Source organism: Taeniopygia guttata, chromosome 3 (genome assembly GCF_048771995.1).
Source record: "Taeniopygia guttata chromosome 3, bTaeGut7.mat, whole genome shotgun sequence".
Taxonomy (NCBI): Eukaryota; Metazoa; Chordata; class Aves; order Passeriformes; family Estrildidae; genus Taeniopygia; species Taeniopygia guttata.
In genome coordinates, this window is record NC_133027.1 from 44597612 (window position 1) to 44615979 (window position 18368).

General features: G+C 40.7%; 1 protein-coding gene across 2 annotated transcripts in view; it reads left to right on the forward strand.

The window, feature by feature from the left end:
- LIN28B (lin-28 homolog B) overlaps positions 1 to 17937 on the forward strand; it is a 105650-nt gene extending 87713 nt beyond the window's left edge. For both annotated transcript variants that reach the window (XM_030267658.4, XM_041715105.2), the window contains one exon: positions 12828 to 17937. In XM_030267658.4, coding sequence (XP_030123518.3) covers positions 12828 to 13197 — 370 coding nt within the window. In that variant the 3' untranslated portion in view covers positions 13198 to 17937. The remainder of the gene's footprint in view (positions 1 to 12827) is intronic.
- The last annotated feature ends 431 nt before the right edge of the window (positions 17938 to 18368 follow it).

Sequence of the window (18368 nt, forward strand, 5' to 3'; positions counted from 1 at the left end):
CACCCACAGTTGTGCCAATGCAATGATTTATGATTTTGTCTCAAAACTGGAGGTGTGATATGAAGCAAGCTAAATAAATGCTACAAATTGGGGGGGGGGGGGGAAGTTAATTAACTGAAATTTTTTCCTTTGACAGTTGGCTAGCATTTTAGTGACTGCATGGATCATCTCAGGGATCATCCTTATCGGTCTTAGAAAGCAGTTTATATGCCCTTGGAAGCATTCTTCTTGGAAAGGCTATTTACTCAGTAATTATCTTCCACTTATTTTTGCATTACTCAAGGAAAAGCTGTTAATGCAATGCAAAATAGTTGAGCTGGAGCCCTGGTCACCTGCTGATGGTTCTGCACGGTTTGCAGCATTGGAGTGGGATCCCTGACACTCCCTGCATTCTGCCTGGCACAGCACACTGTTGCTGGCTTGTTTTGCAGTACGGAGTGTGAAAACAGAAGGGCACCCTAGGAACAGCTCCTGATGCTGCCAAGGCAGCAAGCAGCGGTGGCACTCACTGTGCAAAGCTTTGCAAGAAACTGGAATGAAATCTAAGCATGGTAGCTTATTGAGGACATTCTAGTTTAGGTTTTTTTCTTCATTTAGAAAGTGTGTGCATTCTTCATCTGATTCTCAAATTTGTGCTGCGTGCCAACAGGGAATGTAAAAGACTTGTGGATGGGATTTCAGCATTTATGTGAAGTCCAATTAAGCTCATCTTCTGTGTAATGTTTCTGATGTAATTGAAATTACCTTTCTCAACTTGTCTATGACTTTTTATGATAATAGTTGAACAGTGGTGAAATTGCTGTAACAAAGAGAACAGTTTCAAAATCAGGTATTTTATGCATTTTGCAGGATGTCCTTGATTCCTGCATTAGTTCAGTGAATGGCAATTTGTGGACTGATCACCATATGGTTGTACTTTGTTGTACCCTAACTTTCCTTGGTGTACCAGATGCAATCCTGAGGGGCACAGACTCAGGTCTTCTAAGCTATGAGGACCTTGCTTACCTCTGAAGTCAGTGGTCAGTGGGACTTAGAAATTTAAATAATAAATATTTAAATTTAAATACATAAATATTTGATTATACCTAACTGTGTCACGCAGACTGCCTGTGTCAGAGAAAGAAGTTTCTATCACCAGCATCTGAGCCTGGGAAGGATGAGACTTTTCATAAGGGAAGTTTGTGGGCTGTGCTTGAAATCCAGAGTCCTGGGTGGCTGACACAGTTTCCCTTCATTTTGTGGTTATGTGGAATTGTGTATTTCCAGGAATTTTGGATATTTTGAATAGAAGGTTTCTAAGGAGGAGAATCAAAGGATCTTGATTAGGAGCAAAGTCCTTTTAGGTTTTCAAGAGTGAGATTGGTTTAATAAATGATTTGTTCCTGGAAGTATCCAGGAGTATTGTAGGAAGTTACAGATTTCTTAAGGTCCAGTCCCTTGTCTTCTATGGCTAACATTGTTCAGATGTGATTATTTCCAAGCTTTCACGAAAGGTTCCTAAAGCTCATTTGGTTCCTAGATTTGATGTTTAGGTGCTGCCAAGAGACTCAAATGCCAAATTGAACTTGCTGTCTGTGTCTTGTGTCAGATGGGTTTTTTACTGGACAGCAGCAACTCTGTGCTCCAGTTTTTACAGCTGAGTCCCTCAGGAATTACCAAGTTGGCTTCAGAGTTCTCCTCTTCACTTGTATGGGTCAAGCTAGTGAGCACACTTCTAACCTACTCAAAAGGTCCCCAGTTCACCACATACCTCCCCCAGTATGAAAGACAAGTTTGGATGCAAATCTTCCCTCCATCAGAAAGTTGCTGTAATCTTCAGATAGTTCTTCAGGCTTTTGAAGGAGGATTAGTAGGTTGTAGATAAGACACCTGGGTTTCTCATCTTCATTCTCTGGGGAACTGGTCAGTGACCAGTTGCAAGAGCATTACACCCAATGATGGAAGCAGCAGAAGATATGGGGGAGACTGTACCTGATGAGGACAGGCAGTGATGGAGACTCTGAAATTCCATCAGGTGCAGAGGGTGAAGAGTTCAGCTACAAAGCAGCTCCTGAGATTGGTGGTTTGGTTTTTCCAGTGGTGCAGTGATACAGATATCAAACACTGACACCCAGTACGATTTGTTATTGCGCTCACTAAGGATTGTGGCACCCATGTGCCACCCCTCAGGAGCAGCTGTGAGAAAGGACACTGCCACTGGAGGACACCGGCTGGATGGGAGGGGCCCTGCTCCAGCCTGATGCTGAGAAGCTGTGCTCCCTCACACTGCCTGCCAGTGAGCTCCCTCCTCCCTCAAACACTGAGTGTTTATCCAGAACGAAAAAAATAATAAATTTGGTTTGCTGTCCAGCTGTGGGTTCAAATCTGCTGCCCTAGCTGTGATATTTTAAGGTCTTGTGGCAGAAGGATACTCTGAATTTTTCCTGCAGTAGATCTGTCACTAGAATAATTAGCAGCTCAATGAATAGTAAGAATTGTCTCCATAACCTTGTAGCAGTATGGTAAATAATCATTAAAGCAGGAAAAAACTCGAGTTTCAGTCAGGGCTAATGAAGTCCTATGGATTTGACATGTTATATATTCCATTCCTAGCCCCTGCAGTATGTCACAGTCACCTTTCCGTGTCTTCTAACATGCCTAGAGCCTGGGATCTGAGGAGAGCAGACAGGCTACCAGCATAACTGACTAATCCTCTATTTTACTGGAAGTCAGGATTTTCCTTCCAAATTGGAAGACCTTGTAGCCAATCCCCTTGTAACCATTCCCCAGTTCCTTCCTGTGGCCTTTGCACACTTCGCCGAGTGACTGCAGAGACAGACATGCCTTCTTCCACCCCAACCAGTGGTCTTCATTTATCACTAGCAACTTGTGGGCTTGCACTAAAATATGTTGCCCTTTCTGCCTCTGTGCACTTCCACCCTTAATGTACAATGTTCCTACCCTGCACAGTGAGTGCCAGTGGATAACTGGAGGGCTGTTTCAGAGTATAAATGAATTGTTAAATCACAGACATGATACTGGCATTAATCATTCCTCTGGTTTGTGACTGCTTTCAAAATTGTAAATTCAGGGTTTACATAGTTGAAGTTGTGGCTTGGGTGTGAATTTGTGATCAAAACTACAGGAAGTTGGTTGTGCTGTGTTCAGTGAGCATATCCACTGTGTTTTCCTGTGGCAGCTTTACTCTATGTCCAGCTTGTAATCTATTCTTCCCCTACCATGATCACAACTGGGCTGCTCTTACCTGAATTGTGCTTTGCTTTCAAACATTTTATTTAAGTGTAGGGTTTCTATTTTATCAAATCTCCTAATTCAGAGTTCATCTGTCCTGCTGGAAAAACTGATCCTTGGCCTATAAATATCCTTAATTTTGAGATCATTCATTCTTTCTTAGGCTGAAAGGCTGAGCAAAAATGGGGAGAAGACATATCACTCCTCTACTCTTGACACAATTCTTTGGTTTTCTTTGTGATTTATGTTGTGTTCTGCTTTCAAATGTTACATCAACCAGCAAACACAGATTTACAGGTGGAACGAAGGAACTTCAGCCTACATTGCTCCGTGGCCGCACAGCTTGTATCATCCTGACCTCTGCAACCAGCCTTGGCTACTGCAGAGCAACTTTTCAGAATACATACACAGTGGGAAATTTTCTTTGTTACATTATTAAAGATATCAGAAAATAAGCTCAGTGAAGTCATCAAAATTGCTCTGGGTCTACACCCTTGTGACTGTGATCAGAACTAAGACCATTAAGATGCTCTGTTTCTGGGTACTAGCAATATTTAGGAAAACTTTTATTAACTTTATTGTTATAATTTTACAGCAGTGATATCACTTAATCTACATAATCCCAACCAAGGATAAAGTGATCTAGTTTACCACATATAGGGAAACTATTTATGTTCCGTTATTTTTAACTGTACACAGAATTAACAAAATTCAGAGAGATAAGTATTAAACATGTGAATGAGATTTACCGTCCTGAGGCCAAACAAGGAAAAAGGAAACATGAAGTTCTCAATTAACAATAATTTTTATATGCATAAATGTGCATTTTATTCTTATGTACACAATTAATAGTGAGAATTAACAATGAGAATAAATCTGGTTGTGAAATACGGCAAAATAGTAGAAAATGGCATTATTTTTGTTTTAATGCTCAGAGATCAGGCAGTGTGAGACCAGAATACCTGCCTCAGGTGGGAATTAAAAGCTTTAACATATAAGGCTTAATCCTGTTGCAGCCGAAATCCTCTTTTCACGCTTTACTGTTGCTTCCACATTTTAATGTGAAAGTTGCAAAATCTTTTTTTTTTTCAAGATACTGAAAGCCTCTTAAAAATGTGTTACAGAATATGCTCAGACCATCCATTTAGTAATAATGACAATATATAAAGTTAGTCCATTTTAGACATCTTAAGGTGCAAGTTCAGAAAAGTGAATAAGGTGGCTGCTGCTTCCTTTCTCAGTCAGTGCAATCAGAGTGATGCGGATTTTCCTTACCCTTAAAATGTGGCTATAGAGCATCTGAATTTTTTAATTGTTCTTGTGGGTATTGAATGTGTGAACTTACAGATGCTATTTCAATCAAAACCAAGCACCATGTTTGATGCCCTTTTGTTCCACATTTGGGATAGGAAGCCCTCCATGTGATTCATGTGACATGACTTTATCAGTGCCATTAGCTCTGGAAAGAACCCCTATAGAGATAGCTGGTGTGGTCTCCTTATAGAGAGTGTGTCATAGAGACAGTAACCATCCCTTTGCTTCTCAAGAGTGAAATAAAAACATGAGCTGCTGGTTAAATCCTGCAGTCCTTAACAATCGTGAAGCCTGTACTCATGCAAGTTATCTAATTCAGTGTATGTAACAGGTGAATTCATTTCAAGGCTAGCACCTAAGTCAGTCCATACTCGTGTCACCAGATATTTCTGAAACTCTGTGCATGAAACTGATTTATATGAGGTATCTAAAGTCACACCACTCACAACTGGTATTTGGGGATAAAGAATAGGTTATGAACTTCCAGAACAACCTTCTTCCTCCTCTTTCTCTACCCTGGCTTGCTTCAGTGCTCCAGCCTACTGCCAGGATGCCAATTGCTGTTTCCTGCTGTTGTGAGTTGGCGTCACTTGTACTTGCTGTATTTGTTGTATTTGCTGCTAATATTAGTGATGAAATAAGGAACAAAATAGAAAAGGCAGTTTTTTACAACTGATTCCCTACTGCCTTTTTATCTCATGTGTGGATTAACTGATCAGTGGAAACCCTGGAACCAGCTCTGCTGAGAGGCAGATAAGGTCAGGCATGCCTCTTAGCTCATGACCAGCACCTCACTGACCCAGAAAAGACTTGAGCTGGTTTTATGCAGCGTGCATCCTGATCCACATGGCCAGGAGGCTCAAGCCACCTCTGTGAAAAGCTTCTAGTGTTACCAGGCTATGCTTCTGTAAACAGGGGCATGGAGCAGTGCTTTCAGACACGGGCAGCCGAGAGGTCTTCTCAGCTCTGGCCACCCCCGCGCCCGCCCAGCGCCGCACCCCAGCTGGCTCTGGCAGAGCGCTGCAGACGTGGGTGCACATTGCAGCAGCAATGCCCAGAGCAGAGCCCAGGCAGCCTTTCCACCAGCAGGAGCTGTGGAAAATACGTACTTTTAAAAAAATTACTGCATACAGAGCTGTTCTTGTTGAAAAACTGTGTTCTTTTATTATTCCCAGAGAAATTAAAGCTTACTAGGGAAATTTGTGGTTGAGAGTATTTGTATGTGTGGTTTCACAGTGCAAAACAATTAACCGTAGTAGACTTACTTGAAATCCTTTCATGTTTGAAATGTGTGATATGTGTCTGTTTAAACTTTCTTAAACCATCTCTGATTTTGTATCTGCTGTATCTGAATGGGTTAAAGCCATTAAAATATACACATTTTTTCCATGCTATATTGATACTATAGGAGCAAAACCATCTTTTGTGTTAGTTAGAAACAAAACTTCACCTTGTAAATTGTTATTTCAGGACTTTTTAGCTCTTAATATTAAAAAAACCCTTTGTTGTAATAAATGAAAATGCGTCCAAGTAATTCCTCCACGAAGATGCATTTCCTAAGGATTTTTATGTGATTGTGTGAAAAATAATTTTCCTCCATGCCTGTAAAGGCAGCTGAGTGGATGGTAGAGATAAGGTTTTGTGTAAAGGAAGAATGGAAGCGATGATGTTGAAGTTATTTTTTAAGATCTGCTTTCTCTGTAGTCCTTTCCATTTTTGTGGAGAAAAAGCTGCATTTTGTGCTTTTTGGACCACCTTTCTGTTTCATTGTTGTTCTTGGTTGTAAAAAAAACCAAAACAAACCCCCATCACTTTCCAGTAAAATCGTATTAGCAGATGTTAAACAATTTTATTTCCTCATGAACTTAAGTTGAATTGTATTCTGACAGGCCTGATTTATCAGGCAAATGCCTCACGTTGTTTGTCAGCTTCTTTGTTGGGGGGAAGGGGGAGGGGAAACCCGAGCAACAAAAGACCGTAACCTATTGATATTACTTCTGTGATACACTAGGGAAAATAGATTGATTTAGAACTAACCACAGAAAACTAGTCGATCTGATGAGTTTACAGCAGAGCATTTTTATTTATTTATTTGTAACAAGAGTAAACATCATCAATATTCTACCCTGTGTTATTGGAAGCTTCACAGACAGTGTGGGTTTGTGTCAGTGTGATAGGCCTATCTGTAAAATGAAAGAAGGCAAGCTTAAAAAAATGGAGGGACCTTGTTTCTCTCACAAAATTGAAAGTCATGGATCTCTGGTACATTATCATGAGTTGTAGCATTCACAGGACGAATAGATGGATGAGCATTTTTATTGTATTTCATCCTTTTTTTCTTCAAGAGGTTATATTTTTTTTTAAATTACTTTTCTGTTAAATATCTCAAAAAGCTAGTAAAGCACAGGAAATTTCCTAACTGAATTTCACTGAAGAATGCCAGCCTGCAATTAACTTTCCCAGCATGTCGCCTCTGCACAGTGTTTTGCATGAACGAGATGTTCAGGGTAGCAAATATACTCACAGGACCAACACAAACCTAAATGTGGCACCAGTGTGCCATTTTCTGCATTGATAATACGCTGTTTTACAACATTCTTGATTAAAAATACTTATAGTTTTAAAATTAAACTGATTTTTCCCCCCATTGATTGGTAAATGTGGGTGCCAGTGAGGTTTTCTGCCTCATTGTCAGCCTACTTGATGGACAAGCCATAAATGCTCTGATGAAGGTGATAAATACTCCTTTCTCTAGTTTGTTTAACAAGGCAATTTCACTTGACCTTACTTTTAATTCAAATACCTGTTAAGAGAGTTTTCAAAGTTATCTGTATTCTCTCCTGCATTCAGCTACAGCTTAAGAAGTAAAGGTTGATAACCCGAATGGTGTAAACCCCAGCAATGCGTGTGTGAGCAGAAACATCCTGTCCATTTCCCTGTCAGAGGGCACGAGCAGAATACATTCCACTCATCTTATGTGTGTCTCCTTAGCTCACCAAAATGCTTTGGGTTGAAAGGAGCCTTAAAGACCATCTAATTCCAATCTCCCCTGCCATGGGCAGGGGCACCTTCCGCTAGACCGTGTTGATCAGAGCCCAATCCATCCTGGCTTTTCAAGCTGCAACAAAGACAACTTGAAATTAGCAGATCCTCGATAGTACAGAAGATCCTTTCTGAGAATCCTCCAACACCTGCTGAGGTGTTGCAGGTTTCTCATTTATCCAAGGTGGTGCCTGAGCAAGCGCCTTGAGCTTTTTTAAGTGTCACATTCAGGTAGTGAGAAGCATCCCTTTGCAGTATTTAATGGCATTATTTTCAAGACAAGTCACAGAAGCCTTAAACAGTGGAAATGTTAGCTATGTCTAAGACCCATTTTTCTGTTAGATCATGGATAGTTTAATTTCCCTTTACAGCCATTTACTAAATAGAATAATTTAAGTGATCTGCTGCCTGTTCCATCTGCCTTTCTTAGGTATGTTGTGAAAGTAACGGCTGAAAAGGACAGCACATTTAGGTACAATTTTAAACATTTCCTTTGTGCTTTAACTGCACAGTTTCATTCAGTGTATTGTAACAGCATCTCACATGCACACACTGCCAGAATTCCATTTTTCCAGGCATTAATGTTGCAAGATGGAGTATTGTTAGCCAAGAATAAATTTTTTGTAGTCTAATAGCATTCAGAAAGGAATAACAAAAGAGGAATTGGTATGGGGTATATCCTGGTGAATTATTTTAGTCTTCCTCTGACTTCCCCCTTATTTTAGTCTTCCTCTGTACCCCCTTCCCTCCCTTTCCTATCCCTGTTAGATGTTAACCCCTTATTCCCTGCTCCCCGTCCCCCAAGTCAGTCACTAGGGTACTTTTACATTTTTTTTCTCTCAACAGATCACAGTCTGGGGTTACAAACATTTTTCTCTACTTGTCATATGTATTGGATTATCATCTAAATTATATTATAAAACAGCTCAAATAAGCAGGCAGTTGTGTTTACTCCAACTAGTACTATTTAACCTATCTCAGTTGTTACTGTGGGAAACAAATTGCAAGGCAAGGGTATTATTGTTTTAAAAGTTTAGGGCTAGGGTGTGCTTCCTGAGTAGGAGTATCTGATTGCTGGAACAGGGCAAAAAGGCTAAAGACTAGATGGTATTATTTTGGTTGTGAAATTGAGTACTTCTAATCATTTTCAGTCATCAGCTTTTTGCAATTAATACAGCATATTTTATGTTGGAATCTGTATGCTTCTTCATATAGATTCATGTATTCTTCTTCATTCATGTTTCCTTTAATATGTATTGTTTTATGCAATCACAAATCCATAGTGAAGGAGAATTTTGGAGGTTTTCTTAACCTTGCTATATGCTCTCTTCTTTCTTCATTAGTAGGTATTATTGTTACATTTTTTTGAGAGTATTGAAACATAATACTAGACAAGTTCCTCAAGGTGTTCCTCTATTAAGATGTTCATCTTTTTTATATTAAAAAATCACCCTGATTCACCTTCCTGTCAGTGCTATAGAGAAGAAAGGATTTCCCATTAGGCTAATTGCCATCTCTTTATATTTTTGAGCCTGAAGCTAGATAGCAAATCATGGAAGCCTACTGTGAGAAAGACAATCCTATTTTAACAAATCTTCTTACTTTTGTCCTTTGTAAATGCTGATTCTATTATAATTGCACATTTAAGGGCTTTTTGTGCTTTATTCATCTCACAGTAGAATTTACATATAAACTTTTATTTAAGGTAACATACATTGTTTCCGTGGTGCTTCGGAAGAGAAGAGATACTTGCAATGGTTGCACTAATCTAGAGTTTCTGAGAGCAGAGTTGAATGAGAATTGGTCAGTTTTCACAGCAGGAGTCAGCTTGTGTATTGTTCTGTATATGTATGTAGGTGGAGAGTGAATGTGTGAGCTCCCATGTGCACATTGTGCTCTCAGCTTTCGTGATGTTTAGCAGAAGTACATGCAGCAGAGAGGAGCAAGGGGCTGAAGCATCCAGCAGGAAAGAGTTATTGCCATACCTTAATGCCTGGGGATGCTGCCATGCTGTCATTTGTGAGCTCTGAGGTGGCTGGCCACTTCCATTTTGGGATAAATCCCTTGGAAAGGGAAGGTGTTTCAGAGGAAGGTGTGATCTGTTCTCCTGGTAAGAGCGATTGACAAGGAATGAATGAATAGTTAAAAAAACTGAATAAATATCACCCTCCTCCTTAAGTCCAGGCACACCCCGGCTGGCACATATATACTCTAATGTGACACTTTACCCAGATGCTTGAATTGATTTGTAACAAAAAACATCCCTAAAAAAACCAAATCGGAGTTTAATCACAACTGCTTCTGATAGAGTTTTTTTTCTTTTACAGTGACATTTCAATGAAAATTTAAATAAATGCAAGGAATTACAATATTTTGCAAATAGAATATATTGATTGAGTATATACACAAAGGGTGAGAGGGGCTGCTTGAGTGGAAGCAGGGACCCTGACAGCAGGTTCTTTGCCAATTGGTGAGGTGAAATGGTCCACTGAATTGGATAACATATAGTGACTGATTAAATTGATTTGTCCATGGCTACTGCCTATCCTGCTACGGAGGCCCTTTACCCTATTTTCAGACTTTTTTCTTTTTTTTTCTAACTGTTCTAAACAGGTGTGGTAAGGGAGAAATGCACTGATTCATTCACAGCCATAAAATTCCATGTTCTGATTTAAGATAAAAAACACAATTTCCAGAATGTCTGCACACTCCTATGCTATACTGTGTTATAATATATTTATCTCAGGAACAAGTACACTCATAGAAACTGATGAAAAAGGTAATAATAAACATCATTCTTTAATATAACCTAAACTACAACCAGTACCACATCTGTGAATCTTTAGATGTATTTACTGGAAGGGGAGAAAGTAAAACACTTAAAGATTTTTACTTGCTGCTGTTGTTTCATTTCTCTAATTGCAAGGCTTATTTCCTTATTATTTTTTTCCAGAAGATGTTTAGAAAGCTTGTGGTGGAAACACAACTGAATGCTAGTTAGGATGACTGAATGCTGAATATACTGTCAAGTGGGGGTCACTAATTTGAAAATACTGCAATAATTTGGCAAAACATAGTCAGAGGGATAGTGTTTAATAACTTGATTTTTTTTTTTTTTTTAACTATAGGAGAAAAAAGCTTTATGTTTTGGTCTTAGATCAGGATGTTTGGATTTTACAAGGTACTTAGTGTGTCATTTCCCTTCTTGTGCTAGAGAAATCAATACTAAGTGATAATAGGGCTGGTACATGTTATTTTCTTTGTGATTCAAGGGAAGCTCTGTTAGACTCTGTTCATGGGTTAGTCTGTAGTATGTGCAGACAGAGTAGTGTAATCATAATCTTCAAATTCCACTGAAAAATCACATCAAACTTCAGTGCAGTGGTGACATCAAAATTGAACCAGTTCACCTAAAATATGTTATTGCAGTTGTAACAATGTAGAGTTCATTGTACGGGGCTTGGTTTCTTATTCATTTTTAGGGAAGATACAACAATAAATCACAATGATTTCTGAAAGGATAATGAAGTTCTGTTCATTATTTAACTTCTTTAAATTATTGGTCAGTCTTGTAGGACATGTTTGCATGCAGCATGCCCTGAGCAACTTGTGCTGTTTTTTCATTTGTCTGTGGAAATGAAGATACAGTTTTATTAATAACATTTCTTTGCAAGGTAAAGCAAATTCAGTAGATGAAACTCTGGCTGTACATAAGCTTTGCTTGGATTAAACTTCTTGATATTGTATAAACTAGTAGGGACACTACTAAATACTAGGTGAAATAGTCAAACGCTGCTTTGTTACTTTTCAGGAATCTGAAAATGTAACGTATCTTTATGTGGGCTTGATCCAGAGCACGTCACAATATTTTGTTCATAGTTACAGGTTGTTTTTTTAATCCTTAAATTATCTTCACAGACCTACATATTCGTGAAATAATTGTTTTTAATTAGTTGGTAAGGGAAAGCAAAAAGAAAAAAAATATATGTTTAGTTCTTTCCAGTAATGTTTCACTTTTATAAATGAAATGTCTATGCATTCAGTGCAAATTTTATAAAACAAAGAAAGAGAAGCCGTACAAAAGCAGCCAAAGTTGAAAACTCGGTGGTGCACATAAGGTCACCATGACAAAGGCGTGTAATTATTTCTTTGTATCGTATGTTAGAATAATGTAATCCAATAACTGGTGTTCCTGGTGTGTGTTACAAAGGATTCAGTAAGGAATTGCTGGAGAGTTCTTCAGGACTCCCCTGGCTAACAAGGTTAAACAGAAGAGGTTTTGTGGGCTTCAGCCGTTTCTGAGGAGTGTGGGAGAAGCCGTGTCCGTGCGGCTGGAGGGGCCTCTCTGCATCCCTGGGCTCCCGGCAGCGCATCCCACGGAAAGCGGCACCGCGGCCGCAACCGCGTGCACGTGGGCTGGGACTTCTGAGAGGAAACACACACAGACACACAGACACGCATTCATGACGTTTGCCGGGGCTTTTTATTTTGAATCGAACCCCTAAGTGCCATTACAGACCCCGCGTCCCCACTGGCCCGGAGCCATTGCCCGCCGTGCCTGGGCTGAGCCAGAGGAGCCGAGGTCCCGGCGCTGGGGCAGAGCCGGGCCGTGGGGCAGAGCCGGGCCATGGGGCAGAGCCGGGCCACGGGACAGAGCCGGGCCCTGGGGCAGAGCCGGGCCCTGGGGCAGAGCCGGGCCATGGGACAGAGCCGGGCCCTGGGGCAGAGCCGGGCCCTGGGGCAGAGCCGGGCCACGGGACAGAGCCGGGCCATGGGGCAGAGCCGGGCCCTGGGACAGAGCCGGGCCGTGGGGCAGAGCCGGGCCCTGGGACAGAGCCGGGCCGTGGGGCAGAGCCGGGCCCTGGGACAGAGCCGGGCCATGGGGCAGAGCCGGGCCGTGGGACAGACCCGGGCCGTGGGGCAGAGCCGGGCCGTGGGGCAGAGCCGGGCCGTGGGGCAGAGCCGGGCCTGGCTCGCGGCGGGCGCCGCGCCCCTCCTCGGGCTGGCGTGTCCCTGTCTGCCCGCACCGCGTCCCTCGGGAGCGGGTTCCGGGAGCGCCGGGCCGCAGCATCCCGGCTCGGCGCGGGCACGGCGGGACGCGGGTCCGGGGCGAGCGGGGACACCGGCGGCGATGGCTGGAGATCTGGTGCCCTCTAGTGGGGCTGGGCCCGGGCCCGCAGGAAACCTTCCCGCTGGACGCTGCGTTGCGTAACTCCATCTCTGTCTCTGTTTGGTTTTAGATGCTACAACTGTGGTGGCCTCGACCACCACGCTAAAGAATGTAGTCTACCTCCGCAGCCAAAGAAGTGCCATTACTGTCAGAGCATCATGCACATGGTGGCTAACTGCCCCCATAAAACTGTCTCGCAGCAGCCCACTAGTTCTCAGGGAAGACACGAAGCCGAACCACAGCCTTCCACTTCTGCCTTCCTGAGAGAAGGGGGAGGAACGCACGGCTTCTCGTCTCCATCGTACTCTCAGGAAGGCAGGTCGGAGATCTCGGAGCGCTCAGCCAGGTCACCACAGGAAGTGTCATCCAGTAAGTTGTCTGCGTCACCTGAAGAACCAAACAGAAAGGGGCCTTCTGTTCAAAAAAGGAAAAAAACTTAATGCATTTTTCATACTGTTCTGTTTTCTTTACCCTCTTGGGATGTCTACCTCATGCAAGTACAGGGAAAATAATTCATTATCAGTAGCTGACCTGGAATTTTAACTACTGTTGAGGAACTGTGAATGTTTTGTTGTTTTGTTGTTGTTTTTTTTTTTGTTTGATAGACAAATCACTCCAAACAAAATACATCTGAGCAGGGTGCATTATGTTTTACTTTCCGTGTGTATGTGTGAGTATGCATGCGTGTGTGTGTGTGTATGTATACATATCTATAAAAATATTTTTTCCATCAGACCATTTTCCAGATCCCACCAGACATTACTGTGAATCAAAAGTCACAGTACCCAATGTTCCTGAACTCATTCCTAGAACCTGTTTCAAAACGTGTTCAGAAAGCAAACAAGAAAACTCAATTTTCTCAAATTTCACTCAGAAACAAACCAAACCTGATAAACCACATAAAGAACTGAGATCAAGACTGTTACATCACTTGTGAACCAAAGGATATTTCATATTTTAAAGCTGCCATATGGTACTAAAGATACTAAGACATCCCCCATACCATCAATTTGAATTACTTCTTTTTTCATCTCCAAAAACTATCAAAACCCCTCCCATCCCCATGCCAGTGCAGGGCAGTTTATGACTCAAGATGACTGTCATTGCCATCACGCTTTGTTGGTGAGGAGTTTAAAGCTCCAGAAAAGACAATGAATGTGTAGTTTCTGGGATGGTTTCTCAAAACGTTTTGTTAAATTAATATGATTGTAACTGTAATTTAGATGTCTGTTGTGTAGGGGAGAATGTGTAAGTTGTTACCAAACAGACCCTTTTGAGTGGTGCCAGGATGCCATCCTGGTTAGCCATTTGTATACTGTGAACAATTAGGGTACCTTGGTGGCATTAGTAGCCGCAGCAGCAGCAATTTCTCTTGGTCCCAAGTAGTGTCCCTCAATTTGAAGGGTCTTCCCCCTTATTTCCTGTTGAAATACCATGGAGAGAACTCCTTAGGGATTTTTATTGTTGTTGTCCTTTTGAGTTTTAGAGAAAACAAAATGCAAAGTTAATGAGATCCTGGGCTGAATAGTTTCCTGAGACTAAAGGTTGATGGGCACTTGGGGTTGCTCAGCTAGCCTCCCTAGATGATGATACAGCATGGGTACAGACCAGCCTGAGGGAAGGGACCTGCAGATTTGCCAGGAGCCCTGGGCATCATCTACTTCTTGTGAACTGAGGGCTGCAGCTGACCAGCCTTGGTCCAGAGTGCCCTAGCACCACACACTTCTGTGTGAAGGAGGAGGAAGATTGGTGGCCTCAGAGTGAGACTCCCCGGGCTGCGGGCCTTGCTCGGGGTTAATAGAGTTGGAGCCTATCAAAACTTCAAGTCGCTTTCCATTTGTAACTTTTGAATTACCAAGTCATACGTAAGATAACGTACTCTGACAAATCCCATTGTGGATGTAAGTTAATTAGAGAAACCTGTATAATCCTTAACATTGGCAATAAACACAGGCTGTTAAAGCTTGAAAGTGTCGGGTAGGTTTAAGCTCGGATAATCAAACTAAAGAAACAGCCTGCGTGAAAGGCTACAGCGAGCCAAAGTCTTACAGTGGTAACTCCTCTGCAGCCGATGGTTGCAACAGGTATGCAGCTGGCTCAGTGCGTGGCCTTTCCCCTTCCCACTTGTCCTGCCAGATGAGACTTTTACTGGTGCTGCTGCTGCTTCAGTGAACAGGTAGTCATCAAACTCCTCAGTGAAGGGCACAATTTTATTTTGTGTGAATTCCTTGCCAATGTTTGCAAGAATCTCAAGGTTTGTACTGAAGTTTTCAGTAATGCTAATGCAAAGCTTACCTTTGACGATATTGAATGTGATATATCTATAGAGAACATCCTTGCCTTATGTAAGGATAGTAAACTTATTTAAATTATGTAGACAAATCAAAGTGGCATTGCTTAACCTTCTAGTCGGTGTAAAAACCAGGTTAAACAGCAAAGATGCAAAACTTAGGTCACTTTGAAAATTTAAACCAAAGTTCCTTATAGAAATAGGCAACTGTGGATTTGAAAACTGGTCATTCCCTGTTTATATGTAAGAAGTTCAGAGCTGAGATAAGGAAATGTTTTCAACATGTGGATTTTTATTGGTGTTGTTTGAAATCACTGTGTGCACCAAAGTCAGACTGAACTGCTAAGAGCACATACCAAACCCTATCTTATTGTTGAAAGCTTAAGGTTTTATTTTTATATATTAGAATGTTATCACTGTTACATAACATACTCAGGACAAAGAACTTTGCTCAGGGAATATACCATGAAATGTTTTTTCTTTACAGAATAGTCTACAGACCTGCTTACTCAGAACAAACCAAATAGTCTTAGACCTTTTTATCTCTGTATAAGTATTGTGTACTGATATTAGTAACTACCTCTGAGTTGACGTAGACCTACGTTTCTGATAATCAGATCTCAGCGTTTTGTATTATAAGTTCCTGTGAAATGTTGAAGTGGTATTATGTACTGGTTGCTTATGTGAGCATTTGTGTCTTTATATTCACAGGGTGTGAGTTTTCAGAGATGCTGGGCAACCACAGCTCCCACTGACTTCCAGTCGGAGTTACTGGTGCTTGGCTTTTCTAGGAGGGGAGGGATAGGGGATGTGGGTGGAGGGGGACGAATAAAAACACAAAAGCATCAAGCCCACTTTGTTTACATAGGTGACAATAAAATTATTATTCTGTTTACAGCAAAAGGCTACCTCATATCTACTGCATGAATACATCTTTGTGCTGCTGTGGCCTTAAAGGTGGCTGTTGATCTATGGTACATACTTTTTATCTGTACTAAATATGTGACTGTTAGTTCACCATTGTAGACATTATGGTAAATACTTGTTTAAGATGAAGCATCCATTTGACATTACGAGACCTTTCCAAACATTTCTTTGAAAGTTCTTATTTTTCTGTCCAAAGGATTATGGACACTGTTCACGGGAATAAATTCAGCTCCAGAAGACATGAACATGCCTCAGTTAAACATATAGCAGCATAAGCTGCAGCAGGTAACAACTTCGCACTGGGCTGCAGTAGGAAAAAAAATCTAGTTATACTCCTTCAATTGGCTGCTCCAAATAAGCAAAGAACCTTTTAAAGGAGGAGGCACAGACTGAGTTTGAGATTCTTCCTTCATGCCTAAGGACGAAATTAATATTCGGCAGCATTTGCTCAGGCTAGACTTCCCCCTATTCACCAGCCTGTCCTTGCCAGAGCTCTCCACAATAAAACTCGTTTGAGTAGAAATAGTTCAATATCTGCTCAGACAGATGTATTTTTCTCCTAACAATAGTGGAGATAAGGTTAAACCTGAAGCAAGAATCTCCATCCCTCCCCTTCCCCCACCCCAAAATGCTCAATGCGATTTAATTGTAAGGGACATTGTGAGATATTTTTTACTCTTCCCCAAGGAGAGGTCACGATATTTAATTACATGCTACAAAAGATAGACCATGAGGAAGATTTGTATTTGGAGGAAGAGCCAAATAACTTTTTTCTGCAGTTAATGGTAGATCTGGCATTGTAATACCATTTGCAACATTTTGCCTTTAGCCAGCTTTCAGGGAGTGCCAAATCCACATTTGGATCCTACCTCTTCCCATTGCAGGCCACTTTTTTCAGCCATTTTATTCTGCACCAGTGTTATCCTGGAGTTCCTGCTTGGTTCCTGCTTAGTTTTGTTAATAGAACCCCATTAAAGAAAAGTGCTTATAGATCTTGTACCAGTCTTTGTAAGAAGAATTATAAAAGAACATGGGAAATTGCATGGAGTCTTAAATTTAATTTAATTAATTTATCTGTAAGAAATGTTTATCATAAAAATATATATGTATTCCCCTGTGCTAGATATAAAAGTAATTGGGAAGATGTGTACATGTGCAGATGCACTGATTTTAATTTCCTAGAAGTCTTAATGAGATTTGAGTATTGTTTTAGAAACAAGCAGAGCCTTGTTAAATGCATCGATCTTATTTTGCTTAGTTTTATCAACAGCCTCTTTAAGATCCAGTGGTTGTGTTATCCCTGTTATAACTGTTGACTGATAACAAGAGGTTGATCTATGAACACACACTTCTGTTTTGTTTTGTATAAACCAAAGCTGTGCGGTAACAGCTGTGGCAGTATTTTTCTGAGAATGTTGGAAAGTAGCAAGGTATTTGCTACCATTGTCATTGAACCAAATGTATGAATATGTTGACAAAGGACAATGGTTTTGACTACCTCTTGGATTACTAAGTTAAGCAACAACTGTCTGACAAACATCACCAGACTGGCTTTAACTAGTATGTGTTGCTTGTAATAATAATAACAATAACCATACTAGAGACCAAAGTGAACACTGATTTCTATATGTCTTTAATACTGTGTCTTATCTAGTGTTTTTAAATTATCTTCTGTAGTATAGATTACCTCATTGTCCATTTTGACTTGTATGTTGTTTACAAGGTGAAAAGAAAAATCACTTGAATTTTATGTTGTAAGAAAAAAAACCTTGAGTTGAAGTTTTGAAAGTCATTTCACCTGTTTACTGTCTTGAGGGACTAAAGCACTGATTGCCTTTCTACATACCATGTATTTTATATCCTCATTTCATGCCTAATGTCTTTTTTTCCCTGTCAGTCATGGATATTGTGAGGTTTAAAAGAACTACTTGATTAAAAATAAAACATATAACATTGGCATTTACAGTGAGTCTTTGAGATTTGCTTTATTTGCATGGTAAAAACACACTGCATGTCACTGGGGAATTTTCTTTTGCACCTATGCTCACTTAGTTTTGGGATATTACCTTCAGAAAAAATAATTTTAGTTATATAAGTCATTGTTGGGGGGAGGGAGAAATAAATGATTCATTCATCTCTGAATCATAGTTGCGGTGCTGCAGAAATTGTACCCCAAAACCTATTCAGCTATTGAAATTAAACTGCAGGATTATAGCTTTTGGTATTTATTCTCTGTGAGAATACACTGGACATTAAAGCTATCAGACATTTAGACATTTAGGTTATTCTCTCGCCTGAAAAGCTTTTGGTATTTAAGCCTCATCCATCTTTATTACTACTTCCATAATCTGTAAGCTTGTATATATCTGTTTAATGGTAATTTAAACTGAATTG